Below are 15,983 nucleotides of genomic sequence, written 5' to 3'. Positions count from 1 at the left end.
ATTACAAGTACTGAACTCAAAAATTAGCATATAAAGAAAATTATCCTCAAAAGTATCCAAAGCAATTCCTATTTTTAAAAATATTTATTTCCCTTTATATGTATATGTGCATGCCTGTATGAGTTTATGTATATCACATGTTAGGGACCAGAAGAGGACACTAGGTCCTTTAACATGGAGTGACTGTGAGACTGTAGACTTCAGAAATTGCTGGCTACATTTAGTAATTGATGTGACAAGAAATATTTCCTAGGATCTTTTGCATGTTAATTTTGGTTACCCCAAAATGAACTTAAACATTGTCCATATTGTCCATGACTTAACTTTCTCTCCAAGGACAAAAAAGGTATTCAAAACTATTGTTGTCATCTTTCCCTTATGTAGATGTTTTCATCTGTTTGGTTAACAATCTTTATTTTCATGGTATCTTTGTCCAGGTATTCATCTACCTCTGAACTAAATGAGCTTGTAAAGACTCACAAGACTGTAAAGCTTTCTCTTTCATCTTCCTGCATAAACATTGTCTTTTCTTTTAATTTTATCTGCACCTTAGGATGGTAGGTTTTGTGGGTTGTTAGACAGAAGCTAGAACCAGTCATCAGTGGCCCAGGGTACCATCATACATGTGTCCCCTGGCACCTCTAAGACATCTCCACACTGCTTCATTATTCCAGGTGGAGAAACTTATTGAGTATCTCCTGTGGCACCCAATGATATCAGATGTGACTTCATTTTGCAGAGAAATAGTCCTCCATCTTTGGATTAGTGGAAATTTGTCTTTTCTTCTCTCATTCTTATCAGTATCCAACTCTCCCTTATCCACTAAGATTCCACATCTGGACTATTTCCATCCTCCTCTTTCAGGTAATCCTATTTATCAACAGTCATACCAACCAAAACTGGAATAAACAAAACTGGAATAATCCTATTTATCAACAGTCATACCAACCTTGTTCCAACACATTTCCATGACACATACTCCATATTAGCAATCACCCCACTTTTCCTAGCTTAGCCCCATGTCTTACATTGGTTTATCTCTGGTTCATATCCTGCGCTCCTTCAGAAGAGAATTCACACAGTGTGATAAGTTAATGTTTACAAATGTTCACACAATTAATTACTACTCCACCATAGAGTAACTAACTGGCATTGATGTTATTATTACCTAACGGAGCACCAAAAATACTATGGAATTTCAGATAATCCTATAGAAAGGCAATGATTTTAGAGAGGTGGCTTTGTTGAGATGTTCTTCAAATATTAAAAGATGATGCCGTTGGAAAGGTGGTTCAGTGGGAATAGAGAGGTGCCTGCCACAAGCATGACAACCTGAGTTCATCTCCAGGACCCATGTGGTGGGAGGAGAGAACTGATTCCAGAAAATGATCCTCTGCCTTCCGTTCAGCAACAGTGGCATGCAGCTGTGTGTGTGTGTGTGTGTGTGTGTGTGTGTGTGTGTGTGTGTATGTGTGTGTGTGTGCCTGTGTGCATGCACACACTAAATAAAAATACAATTAAAAATGTAAAAACTGAACACAGTGATAGAAGCAACAGAAGTAGCACAGGGTATTATGCCATGATCAATGAACTGTTTGTCATACAAACAAGTGACTAGCATGCTTTGTCTTTTTCTGATTTTTCCCCCCTCTCTTAGGGTAGATTACAATACTTTACTCACACAAATTAGAGACACCAGAGTTAACTAATGGTAACATTCTTCTTCAGTGAAGGTGGTTTCTTGGAGACAAAACTGGAATAAGCAAGTAGTGAAGGTCACATTGGATGAACGGCACCAGATGGGCAACAAGGAAGAGTCACAGTGAGCCCTGTAGCATTTCCCCTGGGCATCAGGCAGTGACACATATCTGACGTAGGTTGCCCTTGGAAGTAGCACATTGTGGGTCGTGTTGAGGTTATGACAGAAAGAGCCACATAGATTGTTTGTATTCTACGTATTAACTAAGAAAGCTATTTCTTAGAAAGAGCAAGAAAAATGGTTTCTTTTGAAGTGGTGAAGATATAGCTTTGTAACAAACACACACACACACACACACACACACACACACACACACACACACCACACTTTCATTTACTCTGTAGTTTTCTTTCTTTTATTCCTTAGTACACATGAGTATGTGAAAACCTACAACACGGAGACATGCAGCCTGATTTAGTGATAATCTTTTGTAATGTGCTTCTATTTAAAGCAACAAACAGATGGAGGGTTTATGAGCAGGGCTGGTAAAGGTAAGAGCAAATGATTGCTATAGCACTTTTAATAGGATTTCCCACAATCTAAAGCAGTACTCCCCGAGGAACAAATTGTTCTATAAAATTTTGTTAGTTAGGAAAAAAGTAATCTCCCTGACTTTGCTGAAGCAACAGGGAGCTCCAGCCTTCCATGAATCTCCGAGTCCTCTGGACTCAGACCAGTGTCCTGGGAAGGGGAAATCAGGTTGTCTGGGAATGGTCCCCAAAGAACAAGCTGTGTGGAGCCCAGCAAAAGGAAGACAAACAGGTGCAAAGGGGAGGATGAGACATGTCTGGGTTTCAGATGAATTTACTGCCTTGTAATTTCCTACTTTGCAAACATGGTTTGGGAAATTCCAACAGATTTTAGATAAACAAGGCTCAGGGCTTTCTCCCCTGCCAATTCAGATGAGAGTCCAGTTCTAGAAAGGCAGATCTTGCTCAACAAACAACAGAATTGTACACAACCCAACGTTAATTCATTACCACCATCCCTACTTAGGATAAGCAAAACTCACTTTAATTCCACCACTAAGATGAATATACTGCCAGGATGGCCTTTACGCAAGTTATAATTAAAGCTAATCTTAATTGAAGTTATTACACCATTCTGGAAGAAAACAAACAGCCCAAAGAGAGGGAAAGAGTGTGGTCAATAACTCACGCCAATGTTTTTTTTTTTTTTTTTTTCTTTTTTGCCTCCAAAGCTCACATTGAGGGAGACATTCCTGCCCGTGATACAAATGGTTCTGACATTAAGAAAAGTAAACAAGTAAGAAAAATAAAGATGGAAAAATTCTGTGGTCAGTTCACAAGTGCTTTTTTATTGTTTGAGGCAGGGTTAGAGCCTTTTATGAAGACAGGGATATATGTGCTGTTAGATTGGCTGTGACATCAGACTAGTCTCACTGCCCTTGCACAGAGCCTTGTTTCTCATAATATGCAATAGACCGAAGGTTCTAATGCCTCTAAACAAAGAGGCAAGGTTGGACCTGATGATGTGAATGCAAACCATTAGCTCTCAGTGCTGTTGTATAGATCAAACAGGAGAAGGTACTCAACCGGGGTTATGAGTGGGTTGTATAATCTCTAGTTATTAATGGTCTCAGGGACTTTAGCATTAGCTGCTCCCAACATCTGATGAATGGAGGTTGTGAAATCTCCATGCAGGACTCCTGTCAGCCTGAATATGAGTTATTCCAAGACCCGGTTCACTCAGTATGGCAGAAGCTATGTAAACAGACTAGATCTGAGAAAGATGGTCCTTCTCCAGCAGCTCAGTCTGAGGACCCAATAACTGATTCTCCATTAGCAACTCTCTTGCTGTCTATAACTTGGAGGGATTCTTGGAGGATCAGCTATCTTAGCTAGGACACCCAGGGAACTGAGCACACAGCATACTATTGAAGCATACCTTGAAGGTATGTCAAGGGCAAGAAGACTTTCAGATGCCTTCTAGAGTGGCTTGACTGGGACAATTGTAGACAAAATGGCAGCCCTTTGGCTAACATGGTTGTGCTTGCTTTCCTGTCAGTGCCAGCAAATGACCAAAGATAAAGAAAGATCTATTCGTGTCTCATTAGCCATGGGTCTGACTTCTGAGAGAAACAGAAAACCTTAAAGGTGTTTGCTTTATCAAACCTGTTTGGTATGCTAGGTAGTTTCTACAATCTCCCATTTGTTTTCTAATCTCCTGGCCCATCACTCCATCTTTCATCTCACTACATTTACATAGAATCCAAAGGACATGGCAGCCTGTCCTTTTAGGGTAAATATGGCCATAGGCATTGCTGAACCTATATGGTAAAAGCCAAAGGAGAATCTCTGGTGTTGCAAAACCTTTGGCAGGAAAGATGCCTAACCCTGGGTCTTGTTCAGGACAAGTGGATTTTGAACAACAACAACAACAACAACAAAATGCTTTTATAGTCAGGGATTTGGGGAAATTCAGGAATTGTGCTATGAAGCCACACATCAATACATGACTTGCCTGAGAAGTTGTGTCCTTTGAAGGATTATGGATGGAAACACATTGCCAATGATAAAAGACAGTGTTTGTGGATTACCTAATATAATGCCTACTATGCAGACTGAAAGGATAAAGCTTGTGTGCCCTTCTTCTGTACTGTTGGCTACTCCACTGAAAATAAGCCCAAGGCACAGTGATATCTGAGGACTTGACTTAGAAGGCAAGCCCAGGGGAGCCTCTATCACTATACCACAGCCAGTGAGCAAGCCTGAGGAGGCCCCAGGTGTGACCCCTGTTCCCCTGTGAGCAATGGAGAGACCAGGCAATCTGTCATGGTGTTCTGGCTGTCAGCCCCTGTGCTGTGTCGCTGCTGTCTGTCACCCTGGTGGATGAGACCTGCTTAAGGGCAATCATGTCAATCTCTCTGTGACCACTCAGTCTAAGGAAGGTGGATGATCGTGACAGGCCTGGCAAAGTAGGCACAAGGTACTGAAAGGCAGAAGTTACAGCGTTCTTAGAGAGACACAAGGCAGCCTGTGATTTTTCTTGCTTTTCCATTTTATTGTCATGAAACAGGCTAAGGCGTACAGAGTTGAGCTTCAGAGCTGATCATCTCGGATAAACCTATTACCCTCTGAATTTCTTCCATAGTAAAAATAGCGACCTTTCCCAAGGATGCCTGTAAACAGAAAGGAAAATCATTACTGGTGGCACAATTCATATAGTTCAGAAATCCAGATGTTATTAAACAGGCATGCATCAGGATTGCTAATCTGATGGGAGGTAGATTAAGATGACAAAGACTGTACCTTCTTGTCCTTAGAGGTGACCTTGCAATGAAATGTTACTACCAAGTATAGAGTTCAAGAAATAACAGCTTTATGTGTGATTTCCTTACATAATTAGAACTTTCCTAATTTGACAAATTGTTCCCAAAATATAGCATGACCCCTCCTTCCCCAGATTTTCCTAGTTTAGAACTAAGAATAAAAATGTAAGTTTAAAGCAGATGAACCCAGCCCAAGTGAAGACCACAGGATAATCTTTGTAGAATGTGACTATCTTGAAGTCCTTTATTGGAAATCAATATTGTTGACTTCCAGAGAGAATTTTCCAAATCCTGGGGGCTTCAAGCCCACACTGGGTGATTAAAGGAGAGAGGCTGTGCTGATTGAAGACCATACAGACAATAAGTGCCACTAACTTTAGACCTTCCCACTGCTAGGCACCTCACTGAGGCTGAGGCAACTCATTTCTCATGTTACAAAGCACTTGCTTCACATCTTCAGCTTGACTTCTTCTATAATTTCTGGCTACTTACGAAACGTTCCTGTCCTTTGTGGTGGTTGTGGGATACTTCACTATAAAGCACAGCATTAAAGGAGGCACAGATGCTATAACTGCTATAACCAACTCATCCTTATATATTACAAATGCCCACAACAACAGTTCTGTGCCTGGAGGTGCATGCCTGTAACCCTAGTATTTGGGATAGGGTAGGAGGATGACGAGTTTGAGTCTAACCTTGGCTTCATAGTGAGACTCTGATTTTAAAAAAATCAAGAGCTAAGGAGGTAACTTGCCCAGAATGTGGAATTGTCTAGATTTGATGCTCAGCACTATGGAACAAATATTCAGAAAACACTGGCTATAGTGAAAACTCTCTATGATTATTAGAAAAAAATAGTTCCCCCAAGAAAATATTTATAACTTCTGTTGGCCTTTTTACCATCTTTTTTTTTCTTTCCAGTTTTAGAATTATCTTAAAATTTTCTTGTACAATGGGACTTAAATCTCTGCAGTGCATGAGAGACAAAGAAAGGAAGTAGCCATAAAAAAACAAGTCCATGAGCCTTACACCTGCCTGTGACAATCACCCCTTTTGCACATGATTATTTTGTCAGTTTGGCAGTGTGATGGCAACACTCACCATTCTTTATTGATCTGGGATCAGCCATGTTCTCCACGTGACATGTTAGTATTACAAACTTTTACACTTTGTGTGTGTGTGTGTTAGTTAGGTGTATGTTAGGGGGATGGGTATGGGTGCATGTGTATTGGGTGTGTGTACATGTATGTGTCTATGGAGGCCACAGGTTGATGTCAGTTAACTGTCTTCCTTTTCTTTTAATTGTTTCTTATTGGCCTGGAGTACATAGGTTATGCTAAACTGGCTAGCCACCAAGCCCCCAGGCTCCTCCTGCCCAGCCCCATCTTTGAAAATACGGATGTACACATCTATACACTGCCTTTTTATATGGGCACTGGGAATCAAACTCAGGCCCTCATGCTTACACAATCTGCCTCTACGCTCCCTAAACTTTGTTCTTAAATAAGGATCAAAACAATATATAGAAACTTCTAGGGGTAGTGTAGTTCTGCCCTGCTTTGCATAGTCAGAGGCAAACTTGAAGGTTGCCCGGGTCCCAGGAGCTCTCTGAGTTGGAAGAGGGACAAGATGACAGCATTTGGGACCTGGCTCTTTTTCTTGCTGTGTTGCCATAGACAGCTTTGTTGTGGGCTACTCTTGCTACTTGACTTGGCTTTCCTGCCCCTCCACGTCCCTAGTCCCCAGTTTTTGGTTTTTGGTATTGGTCTAGTGCCTGGAAATATTGAGCTTGTGTGAAACCTTACTCAGACCTTCCTTGTGATCCATTCTCTCAGCTATTGGCACAGAGCTGCTCCCTTTACTGTATTTTATAGTGCCTAGAGTTGTGCTAACAGCCTCATCAATGCCAGAACCCTGGTGGTCTAAGGGCTGGGCTGGTCACATTCTACCTTCCTTACTGGCTTGGCTGCATATGCCTCAGATGCATGGGAAACCCCACAAAAGACTGTCTTGAACCTGGCTGATTCGAGCAAACCCTCAAAAGACCTGGAGGGAGCGTACAAAGGATGTTAATTTCTTTCTATAGTACCAAGACAGCATGCATTTTTAAAAAGACAGGGATAGGGTTTGTCAGATATCATAAAGAACAGTCAGTCCTTCTCCCAAGCAAACTCTTGACAGGCAGTCATGTGCACACAAACCATTGTCTGCCATGATTGCACTTCTTTCCATAAACTTGCCCACACATCTGGGCACTCTCTGTCTTTTCTCTCTATCCCTTTCCATGCTGAATTTCCACTCTAGATGCAAACAGATGGAAAGCAGTGTTCCTGGAACATGGGCCCAGGCTGCACTCTGAGCCATGCTCACACATCTCTGGTTGGCACTGATAAAAGTCCTTTTTAAGGCCTGCCCTGTTTCTTTGGGCCTGGAAGCAAGTCTGTTTATAGACATCCTGGCGAGAAAGGGCTGTTTGATGAATGCAGGAGACCGCGGCTAGGTGTCAGCGCTTGGAAAATGAGGCAAGGACGTGAGTTATTAATATTGTCAATGATCTCTTGATGGGAAAACAGATACTGCACTCACTGTCAGATTTAAATAGACATTGAGTGCATTAATGACAAAAGGGCAGACTTCAAACAAAGGGGCTGTGTGCTGGGAAGCTGACTTGGTCTCTGGGCTGGCACTAACCTGATCTGAAAAGACACTGTCAGGACTGGAGACAGGCCCAGGATTGTGCATGGTGACAGAAAACAGAGATGCTGACAGAGATACCAGCGCCATATTATGCCAAGGACACTCGAGCACTGTCTGGGACTCTAACGCAGGCTGACATCACTTCCTAACATGCAAGTTCTTTTCTTCTGTTCCTGAAGTACCAGCATGTTTCTTCTACACATCATTCCAAAACTTGCCATGCCCGTGAAGCTCCTGGAAGCCTTGGTCTGTAGGAGCTGTGGGGTCAGGGCCTACAGATAACCTAAATCAATCTCACCCTAGGTTGCCCAAAGGATGCCACTTCCCCTTTGATAGCTGGGTGACTTAAGGTGATCAGAGGGCTAATGTGTCATTAAACTCTTTTTTCCCCTTTTTTTTTTAAAAATTGAATATTTTCTTTATTTACATTTCAAATGGTATTCCCTTTCCTGGTCCCCACCCCCTCAGAAACCACCTATCCTATCCCACCCACCCACCCACTCCTACCTGCCTGTCCTTGCATTCCCCTACACTCAGACATTGAGCCTTCACAGGACCAAGGGTCTCTCCTCCCATTGATGGCCGACAAGGTCATCCTGAGCTACACATGTGACTGGAGCTATGGGTTCCTCCATGTGTAATCTTTGGTTGGTGGTTTAGATCCTGGGAGCTCTGGGGTGTCTGGTTAGTTGATATTGTTCTTCCTGTGGAGTTGCAAATCCCTTCAGCTCCTTCAGTTCTTTCTCTAACTCCTCCATTGGGGACCCCATGCTTAGTCCAATGGTTGGCTGTGAGCATCTACCTCTGCACTTGTCAGGATCTGGCAGAGCCTCTCAGGAGACAGCTCTATCAGGCTCCTGTCAGAAAGCACTTCTTGGCATCCACAATAGTGACTAGGTTTGGTGACTGTATATGGAATGGATCCCCAGGTGGGCAGTCTCTGGATGGCCTTTCCTTCAGTCTCTACTCCACACTTCGTCTCCATATTAGGGGTGGCCTAGCAACCCCAAATAAAACCTAGCTGGCTCTTGCTAGTCTGGGGATAAGGATGATCAGGCTAGAGACAACCAGATGATTAAATTAAGCTAGCCTTGCCCCTCACACATTCTTTGTGGGAGCCCACAGTAGGGAGGTGAGGACTCAAAATATTTGACTTTTGTAGCTTAAAAACACAAAACAAACAAACAAAGAAAAAACCAAGACATTAAGAAGGGTACATACCCATGTGTGGCCAGAGGACTTTTATTTATTAAGGAAGTCATTTATGAAGTCATAGTTTTGATCGTATGAGTAGCTCCTGTCCCCATCCCTACAGTCTTCCTCAACTAGAATAACTGCCCGACTGTCCGAGGCTGTGAAACACTGCAGTAGCGGCCATTTGTTTGCACTTTGATTTTCCCAGGAAGGTTCTCTGAGGCTGGAATTTGGGATGTGGTGGTGAGTCAGTAGGCCATAGCCTCTGACACATCTGCAACAGATTCTGTTTGTATCTCCTCAGACTCTATGGTTGCAGAAACAGAGGGAGGCAACATATTTAGTGGCATACAGAGTGTTTTTAATTAAAACACAAGGCTTTGGCCGTAGTGAGGCAGCCTGGCCATACATCAGGCCAATGTGCAGATGTCGGTGCGGGGGTTTCTTTGGGGGACTCTGAAAAACGACAGTGTGCTGTCCCCTGGGGAATCCTCTCCTGCCAGATGAAACTCCTATTTTTTCTTAAGTAGCCAGTTTTTCCCATCACCATAAGCTCTTAAAGCTATAATTATGAAAAAAATAATGCGTGGGGGAAAAAAATCTGTTTTAAAGAGGTCCTTTATCTTTTCAATGTTCCCACCCTCTGCACTGAGTATTCTGATTGTGCAGGCTTGCACTGCCTAGCGGGTGGGCATTGGACTCTTCTCTTAGATGCCCACTGCAGTGACAGGGACCATTCTGGAGACATAGCTGAGGTGGGGGTGGGGCACTTGCTATCCAGAAAAGGGGGTCCTGATATACCTCTCTTCAAGTCCAGTACAGATTCAATCCTGGATTCTCATTCCTACCATCTGTCCCTCATGTCTTTTGGCTATGTACCCTCCCTGTATTCCCCATCTGTAGATGAACACAAAGATAACCATGGTAGGTCCTTTTGAATTGTGAAATATGCTACATGGTATTTTAAAATATTACTTTTATGAAGTTGGGGGGCATTGGGTCCTTATTTCCTATGGCAGAGGTATGTCCAATGTGACCAATTGTACTAAGTTAGGTCTTAAAATGCATGTACTCACATCCCAATAATATAGCACAAATCAGGGGACTGTGTTTGAGTCTGAACTCTCCATGGAAAGTGTGCCTGCTGATGTGTCAGCAGCTCAGAGTTCATACTCCTGGCTGGGAGTGCTGACCACCAACAGTCCTGCATCTCACTAGCTTTGACATAATTCTGCATCTAGAGAGCCTAACTACCCCATCAGAGCATCTGAGTGTGCTTCTGATGCAGATCAAACCACTAATTTGTAAAATGGAAAAATTAAGTCTTAACCTTCTTGATCCTTGTGGTAATCACCATGTTAAATGTTCTTGTCATGAACACGAGTTTAATACCATGCTAACAAGGAGGATATGATCTAACTATGATCTATCTGACCACATGAAACTTACTAAACAGTGGCAAAGATGGCAGAACCGAGATCTCTAATCTCTCAAAAGAAAAGTCGGAGGCAGAGTCCGTAGCAGAAAATGATGGCATGTCCTGAAGAAGAGAAGCCCAGTAACGGAGAAAGAAAATGTAGCAGTAGAGTCCCTCTGGGTTAATGTGGAAGTTTCTAGAACAAGATAACCATGGGATACTATGTAAATCTCTATCCTTCCGCCTCCACTTCCAATACCCAGTCCTAACAGGGTGTGGTACAGATGAGGCTAGGCAATGGCAATCTGCTAAATGCATTTAAGAATTTACACAAACATGAACATATACATCTGCATGAACATTTTAAACAGATCCTTTCAAATTTGGAAATTTTGGTTCTGTACCCTTTTACCTTAAACCTCTGATATGACCTTCCTACATTTCAAACATTAAAAAAAAAAAGTAGGCAGCTTAAATCTCTGCCTTAAAGGAGAGGCAGGGTGGGAAGGGCCAGGGTTTCTGTTCTTCAATGCTGATGGTATTTTCATTCTCAATACCTTCCCCCTCAAAACTACAGCAAAAGTAAAGTGAATGCTAACTGACTTTCAGAGATGTAAAAGGCATGGACCAGAAGGAACGTTCCCATTCCCCATGGGTCTGGGCTTTTGTTGCATAGGAGTCAAATGGTACCTAGGAAAGGAAGAAACACCTGCAGTTTACAGTTGACCTTACAGTTTCCCTCGACCTCAGCCATATGACATGTTACTGGCTCCCCTGAGGATCTAAGGGGTAGTTAGCAGGGCTGACAGGCATATAGGACCTGCACACAGTTCAGTATAAGCAAGGCACAGTGACAGGAAGAGAGATTAAAAACAAAACAAAAAAAAAAAAAAAAAAAAAAAACTAGGGAAAAGGATCCTTGGTAGCAGTTTTTTTCTAGAAGAAAGATCACATCTTTCCTTCATGCCTAGACATATTGTCTTCCACTGGCCTCTGAATCCCAGCTTAGAATTCAAACAAGCTTTCTACTTAGTCCAGGGGACAGACGAAAAGGAATGGGTGACCCTTCCCTCCTCCCCAAACTAGTAGGCTAAGACTTGAAGCAGATATCTTGGTTTATAGTCAGCATTTTCAGTTGAAGATGTGTGGGTACCACAGCTGCAAGGACACTTGCTGGCTCTCCTTCCCATGTCTGGGGAGGATGCACTGGACAGTGTCCTTGCTTTTGGCTACCCACCTCCAGACATGCCCTCCAGTATTATACAAATGAGCTCTGGAGAAGCACCAGGGAATGCTTATTCTGGACTCTGCCACTGTGTTGGGGTGGTCACTGAATGCTGCCATTTCCGCCTGCAGGATACTTTTGGCTTCTGGCTTACATGTGCTAACATGTGTAAACTTGCCTGGTAATTTTCCTTTGAGAAGGTGCCAGTTATGTACAGTTCTGTTTTGACAGTTTAACTCCTTACTTGCTTCTTAAATACCAAGTCAAATATTTTCTGTTCTTAATATTTTCCTTTCTACTTTCAGAAGAGTATGACTTCATTCCCATGTAATATTCCTCTACCAGCTTTTGCAAACTATGAATATAGTCCAGTGACATCTTATCTTTTAGTGGTAAGAGCCCCATTTCCCAGAGTAAATTTGTGTGTTGCTGAATTACAAGAGGAGAGGTTGAGATGTCTGGGAAAGTTGGGTCACATTTTACCATGTGTATCTCTGGCTGATTTCATTTTATTTTTTTTTTCATTATTTCTACCAAGGTTAATCCCACCCTATGAATTTGTATGTCTTTCAAGATCTTAGGATGTAAATCGTGGGTCAGTGTTTTTATCTATGACAAATCATATTAGATTCAAGGTTCTATTGCTGTCAGTTTTTCCTTGGGCTGATTATTTCTACTGGCAATGCTTATCATAAATTAAGGGACAGCTTTTATTTGTTTCTTAGCACCTGGAGCCCAATGTGGACATTCTAGATATAAAACAAGATTCAAGTTATGGGGTTATGACAGGATGCTTTCTGTAAACACAGTGAACACAGAGTCAGATCTCACAATTTGGCCATTAATTCAAAGGTTAGGATGCAGACAAAGAGCCTCTCCGATGAAACTTAGAGAAATGTGTGCTTGGCCTCAGTGCTCAAACTCTGAGATGGCCTGAAGGGTGGTTCATAACTATCCCTTGAGAGTCTAGATTGTGGAGCCTGCTCAGCCAGATGCTGGGCCATGTCAGGCCTCACCCTGTATCTGAAGGAAGCACAACACCAGGGGGAAAGGCTCTAACTGTAGTGAGGTGACTGTGACGGGCAAGCATCCTTGCCTCCAGACCAGGGAGGCTGGACAACTCAGGGTGAGAGTGAGCAGACAGGTTGACATGTCATAAAGCAGAGTCTGTAGGAAATATGCTCTGGGCTCCCAGGGCAGTTGAAATGAGGCTTGTCATCTCAGGAGGAAAAGGAGTTAGGAAAGAGAGGACAAGAGGACACACACACACACACACACACACACACACACATACTTTTTCTACATAGCAAGACCAGTTTTCCCTTTGTGTCTACAAGTTTTAGACATCCTTATCCATTGAGCAGACTTCCAGGCACCATCCTTGCTGTCTCTCCTTGAGTCCATGGATATCATGGCCAGGTAGAAGATACTCCAGACCTTCTGAACCATCGCAGAACATGTATCCACCAAGAATCCTAGTGAGGAGAGCCCCTGGGCCTTTGCTCACATGTCCTTTCCAATTTGTTTGCAATATGAGCAAGCCCTCCATGAAAGACCCTCAGAGCTAGCGTCTATCTCTCACCTCCACTTCCAGAATTTCCATCAGAATGAGACCAAATCTACTTTCCTTGCTTAAACAAGTCCCCTCCCTCTTCAGAAATAAGTTTGTAAATCTTGCTGAGCCAAGCTTTGTTTGTTTACTTATTTGCCTTTGCATTGTCAGATTTGTAAAAAATGAGAGCAGAGAACACCCTTCTTCCTGATGTCCGAAAGAGCACTTTACTTACGCCCAGCTGTTAGCATTACTTTGTCCTTCCCTGAACTCTTTAGTCAGACACATAATGCTAAGTTTTGCTCTTATAGCTTATTTTTCAGGTGTATTATTTATTTGTTCAGTCTTCTTCACAGCCACAAAGGCCTCCCAAGAACTTCAAAGATCACCACCAACAGGACACTGGCTCATCCTTTGCTGCTTTTTCACAGAGGGAAAAAAGAGCTGTAGAGTGGGCCACCAAGAGGGGCATAATGGATCTGAGAAGGGCTAGATTCCAAGGTGCACGCTAAGATGGGATGCAAATCAAGTGTAGTTCATGAGGTGCCTTTCCAGAAGCTCCTGGATGGATCTCACCTAGGCTGTCATTCAAAATGGACAGTGCTCATGTGGGACGACTTCATGTTTCTGTTTCAAGAGAATGAAGAAATCTTTCAGAAAGAAGACAGGGGCCAGAGGGTGTGTGTGAGGAAAGTACAGAGGGGAATAAGGGAGAGAGAGGTAGAGGGGTGAAAGAAAAGTAGGGGGAGGAAGGAAGGGAGACAGAGACAGAGACAGAGACAGAGACAGAGACAGAGACACAGTCACACCCCCTCCACGACTCCCAATATCTCTGTATTTATCGTTTCCACATCATCTTTTGAAGTCAGAATCATAGCCACTAGAGGGCAGCATGCAGTTAGGAAACAGCCACGGCTTTCTTTAAATAAATAAGGGCAACTCTTCAGGGACGGCCATTAAAGCCACACTGTGCTTGTGGTCACCAATTACACGTTCTGTAATGATCAATATGTCATGTTTACCCAATCTGAGCTGAAGGCTATCTGGGACTGAGGCTACCAAAGGCCCCCCTCTCTATGACACATTTAGGTTCCTTCTGCCTCCGTTTCAGGGGACTGGTCTTCCTTACCAGCCATGATTAGTTTTAGCTCAGGGTTTTGGTTTTGGATTTGTTTTTTGTTTTTAAATACTATGTGCATAAATGTAAAGAAGCATGCAAACCAATAAAGACAGATCCTCTCTTAGAAAAAGGAAAGAAAAAGCACTTATACCATGGACACTCCCCCAAATAAAAGTGACATCCATTGGTGTGGAGTTACCATTATCTGGGAGCATATTTTAAGTTATTTTTATTTTTTGACTCAAGTGACCATTGGGTCAATACACAGAAATCATGGCTGCTTCTTTTTTAAAGGCAGGTCTTTCTTGCTTAAAACCCAATGAGTGTCTTTCATCCCTTCTCAGAATATCTAGTCCAGAGTCACACTCACAGTGAGAACAGCAACCAAGTGACCTCCCATACTCTAAGAGACATTGGTATTTGCAGCTTCCACAGATATTAAGCCCAACCTGGTTTAAAAGTCCAGGAAATGGCATTCTAAACTAAAATCACATGGAATGAAAATAATTGAGAGGATTCAACCCAAGATGACAAAAACCAGTTACTAGGTTCTTCTCCCCTCTAGCCCAAGTAACACAGTGCAGACTGCAGCAGAAGCTCTAGCAAGCATGACGGGGCTCCTGCCCTCCTTCCCAGGCATTCTCTCAATGTAACAGTCATGTGACAAACCAGCCACAAAGGAAAGGTGGGGTCCAGTTAATTAATTAGATTATTATCTCATGATTAAGTGGAGACTTTGCGTTCTCCCTCACCCATAAAGCAACAGTCTCACTAGATATGCCAGAGTGGCTGCAGTTGAGTGTTTCCAGTGAGGATGACACAATCAGGAAGTAAGATGGGGGTTGGGCGGGGGGAGAAGTGAATTCGACTCAGAACCACAGCATCCTTCCTCTGCACAGACTTCAGAAGGGTTCAGACAGCAGATTCACACACACACACCACCAAGCCCAAGCTACATCTTAGGTGTTCAACAAATAATTTGTATAGACTGGTGATGGAAGTCAGAAGGCAGCCTCATCTGTCATTTTTTTCAATTCATTATATCTTTTAAGACAGCCTTTTGTGGGGGTACAGATTACCCATTCGGCTACAGTGGGTTTCCAGGAATCTCTAGGCTGGGGTCATAAGTATCTAGCAACATGCCTGCCTTTATCACGCATGCTGGTCTTAAGAGATGGAACATGAGTCCTCAGGTTTGCTTCCCACTGAGATGTCTCCCCATACCTAAGTTGATATTTGTGGACTGAGCACAATGGCCTAAGGATGCTTTGGAGCCCATACATTTGACATGCCAAAGAGTTGGTTGTCCTCTCCCTAGGAACTGGTTCTCCTTGACTTTCTCTCCATGGGAACCATCCCCAAAACATCCAATTTAGTGGGTCTGAGTCTGGGATGAGAAATTTGTTTCTTTTGGAAAATTCCCAGATAATGTTGCAGAATCATCTTTAAGAAAGTCTGTTCTAGGACAACCTAAAGGCCCCTCCCCACCCTGCCCTTTTCTTTGGTAAAGTAAATGCCCTCATTTTTATTCATATTTAAAATTAGAGACACAAAGAATGTGGTTAGTTGAAGATCTTACTGTTTTGCACTCTAGTAAATAGAAGTTTTATTTGATTCCCAAGAGCAGCCAGAAAACAAATGGCACCTAAAACAGATATGTAATGACTGACTGAAGCTAGGGATAGCTCTTGTCTAGCACAGTATCAGGCCCTTAGTTCAAACTTCAG

General features: G+C 42.8%; 1 protein-coding gene across 1 annotated transcript in view; it reads right to left on the bottom strand.

Moving 5' to 3' along the window:
* Positions 1 to 4,778: 4,778 nt before the first annotated feature.
* The window catches only part of Lrmda (leucine rich melanocyte differentiation associated), a 1,040,878-nt gene continuing 1,029,673 nt past the window's right edge, over positions 4,779 to 15,983 (bottom strand). Inside the window, exon 7 of the mRNA XM_029469305.2 lies at positions 4,779 to 4,901. Coding sequence (XP_029325165.1) covers positions 4,822 to 4,901 — 80 coding nt within the window. The 3' untranslated portion in view covers positions 4,779 to 4,821. The remainder of the gene's footprint in view (positions 4,902 to 15,983) is intronic.

Source organism: Mus caroli, unplaced genomic scaffold (assembly GCF_978045245.1).
Source record: "Mus caroli unplaced genomic scaffold, Mus_caroli_1 scaffold_12, whole genome shotgun sequence".
Taxonomy (NCBI): Eukaryota; Metazoa; Chordata; class Mammalia; order Rodentia; family Muridae; genus Mus; species Mus caroli.
Note: the sequence above shows the minus strand (reverse complement) of the source record. Positions and strands in the feature narration are given on the sequence as shown.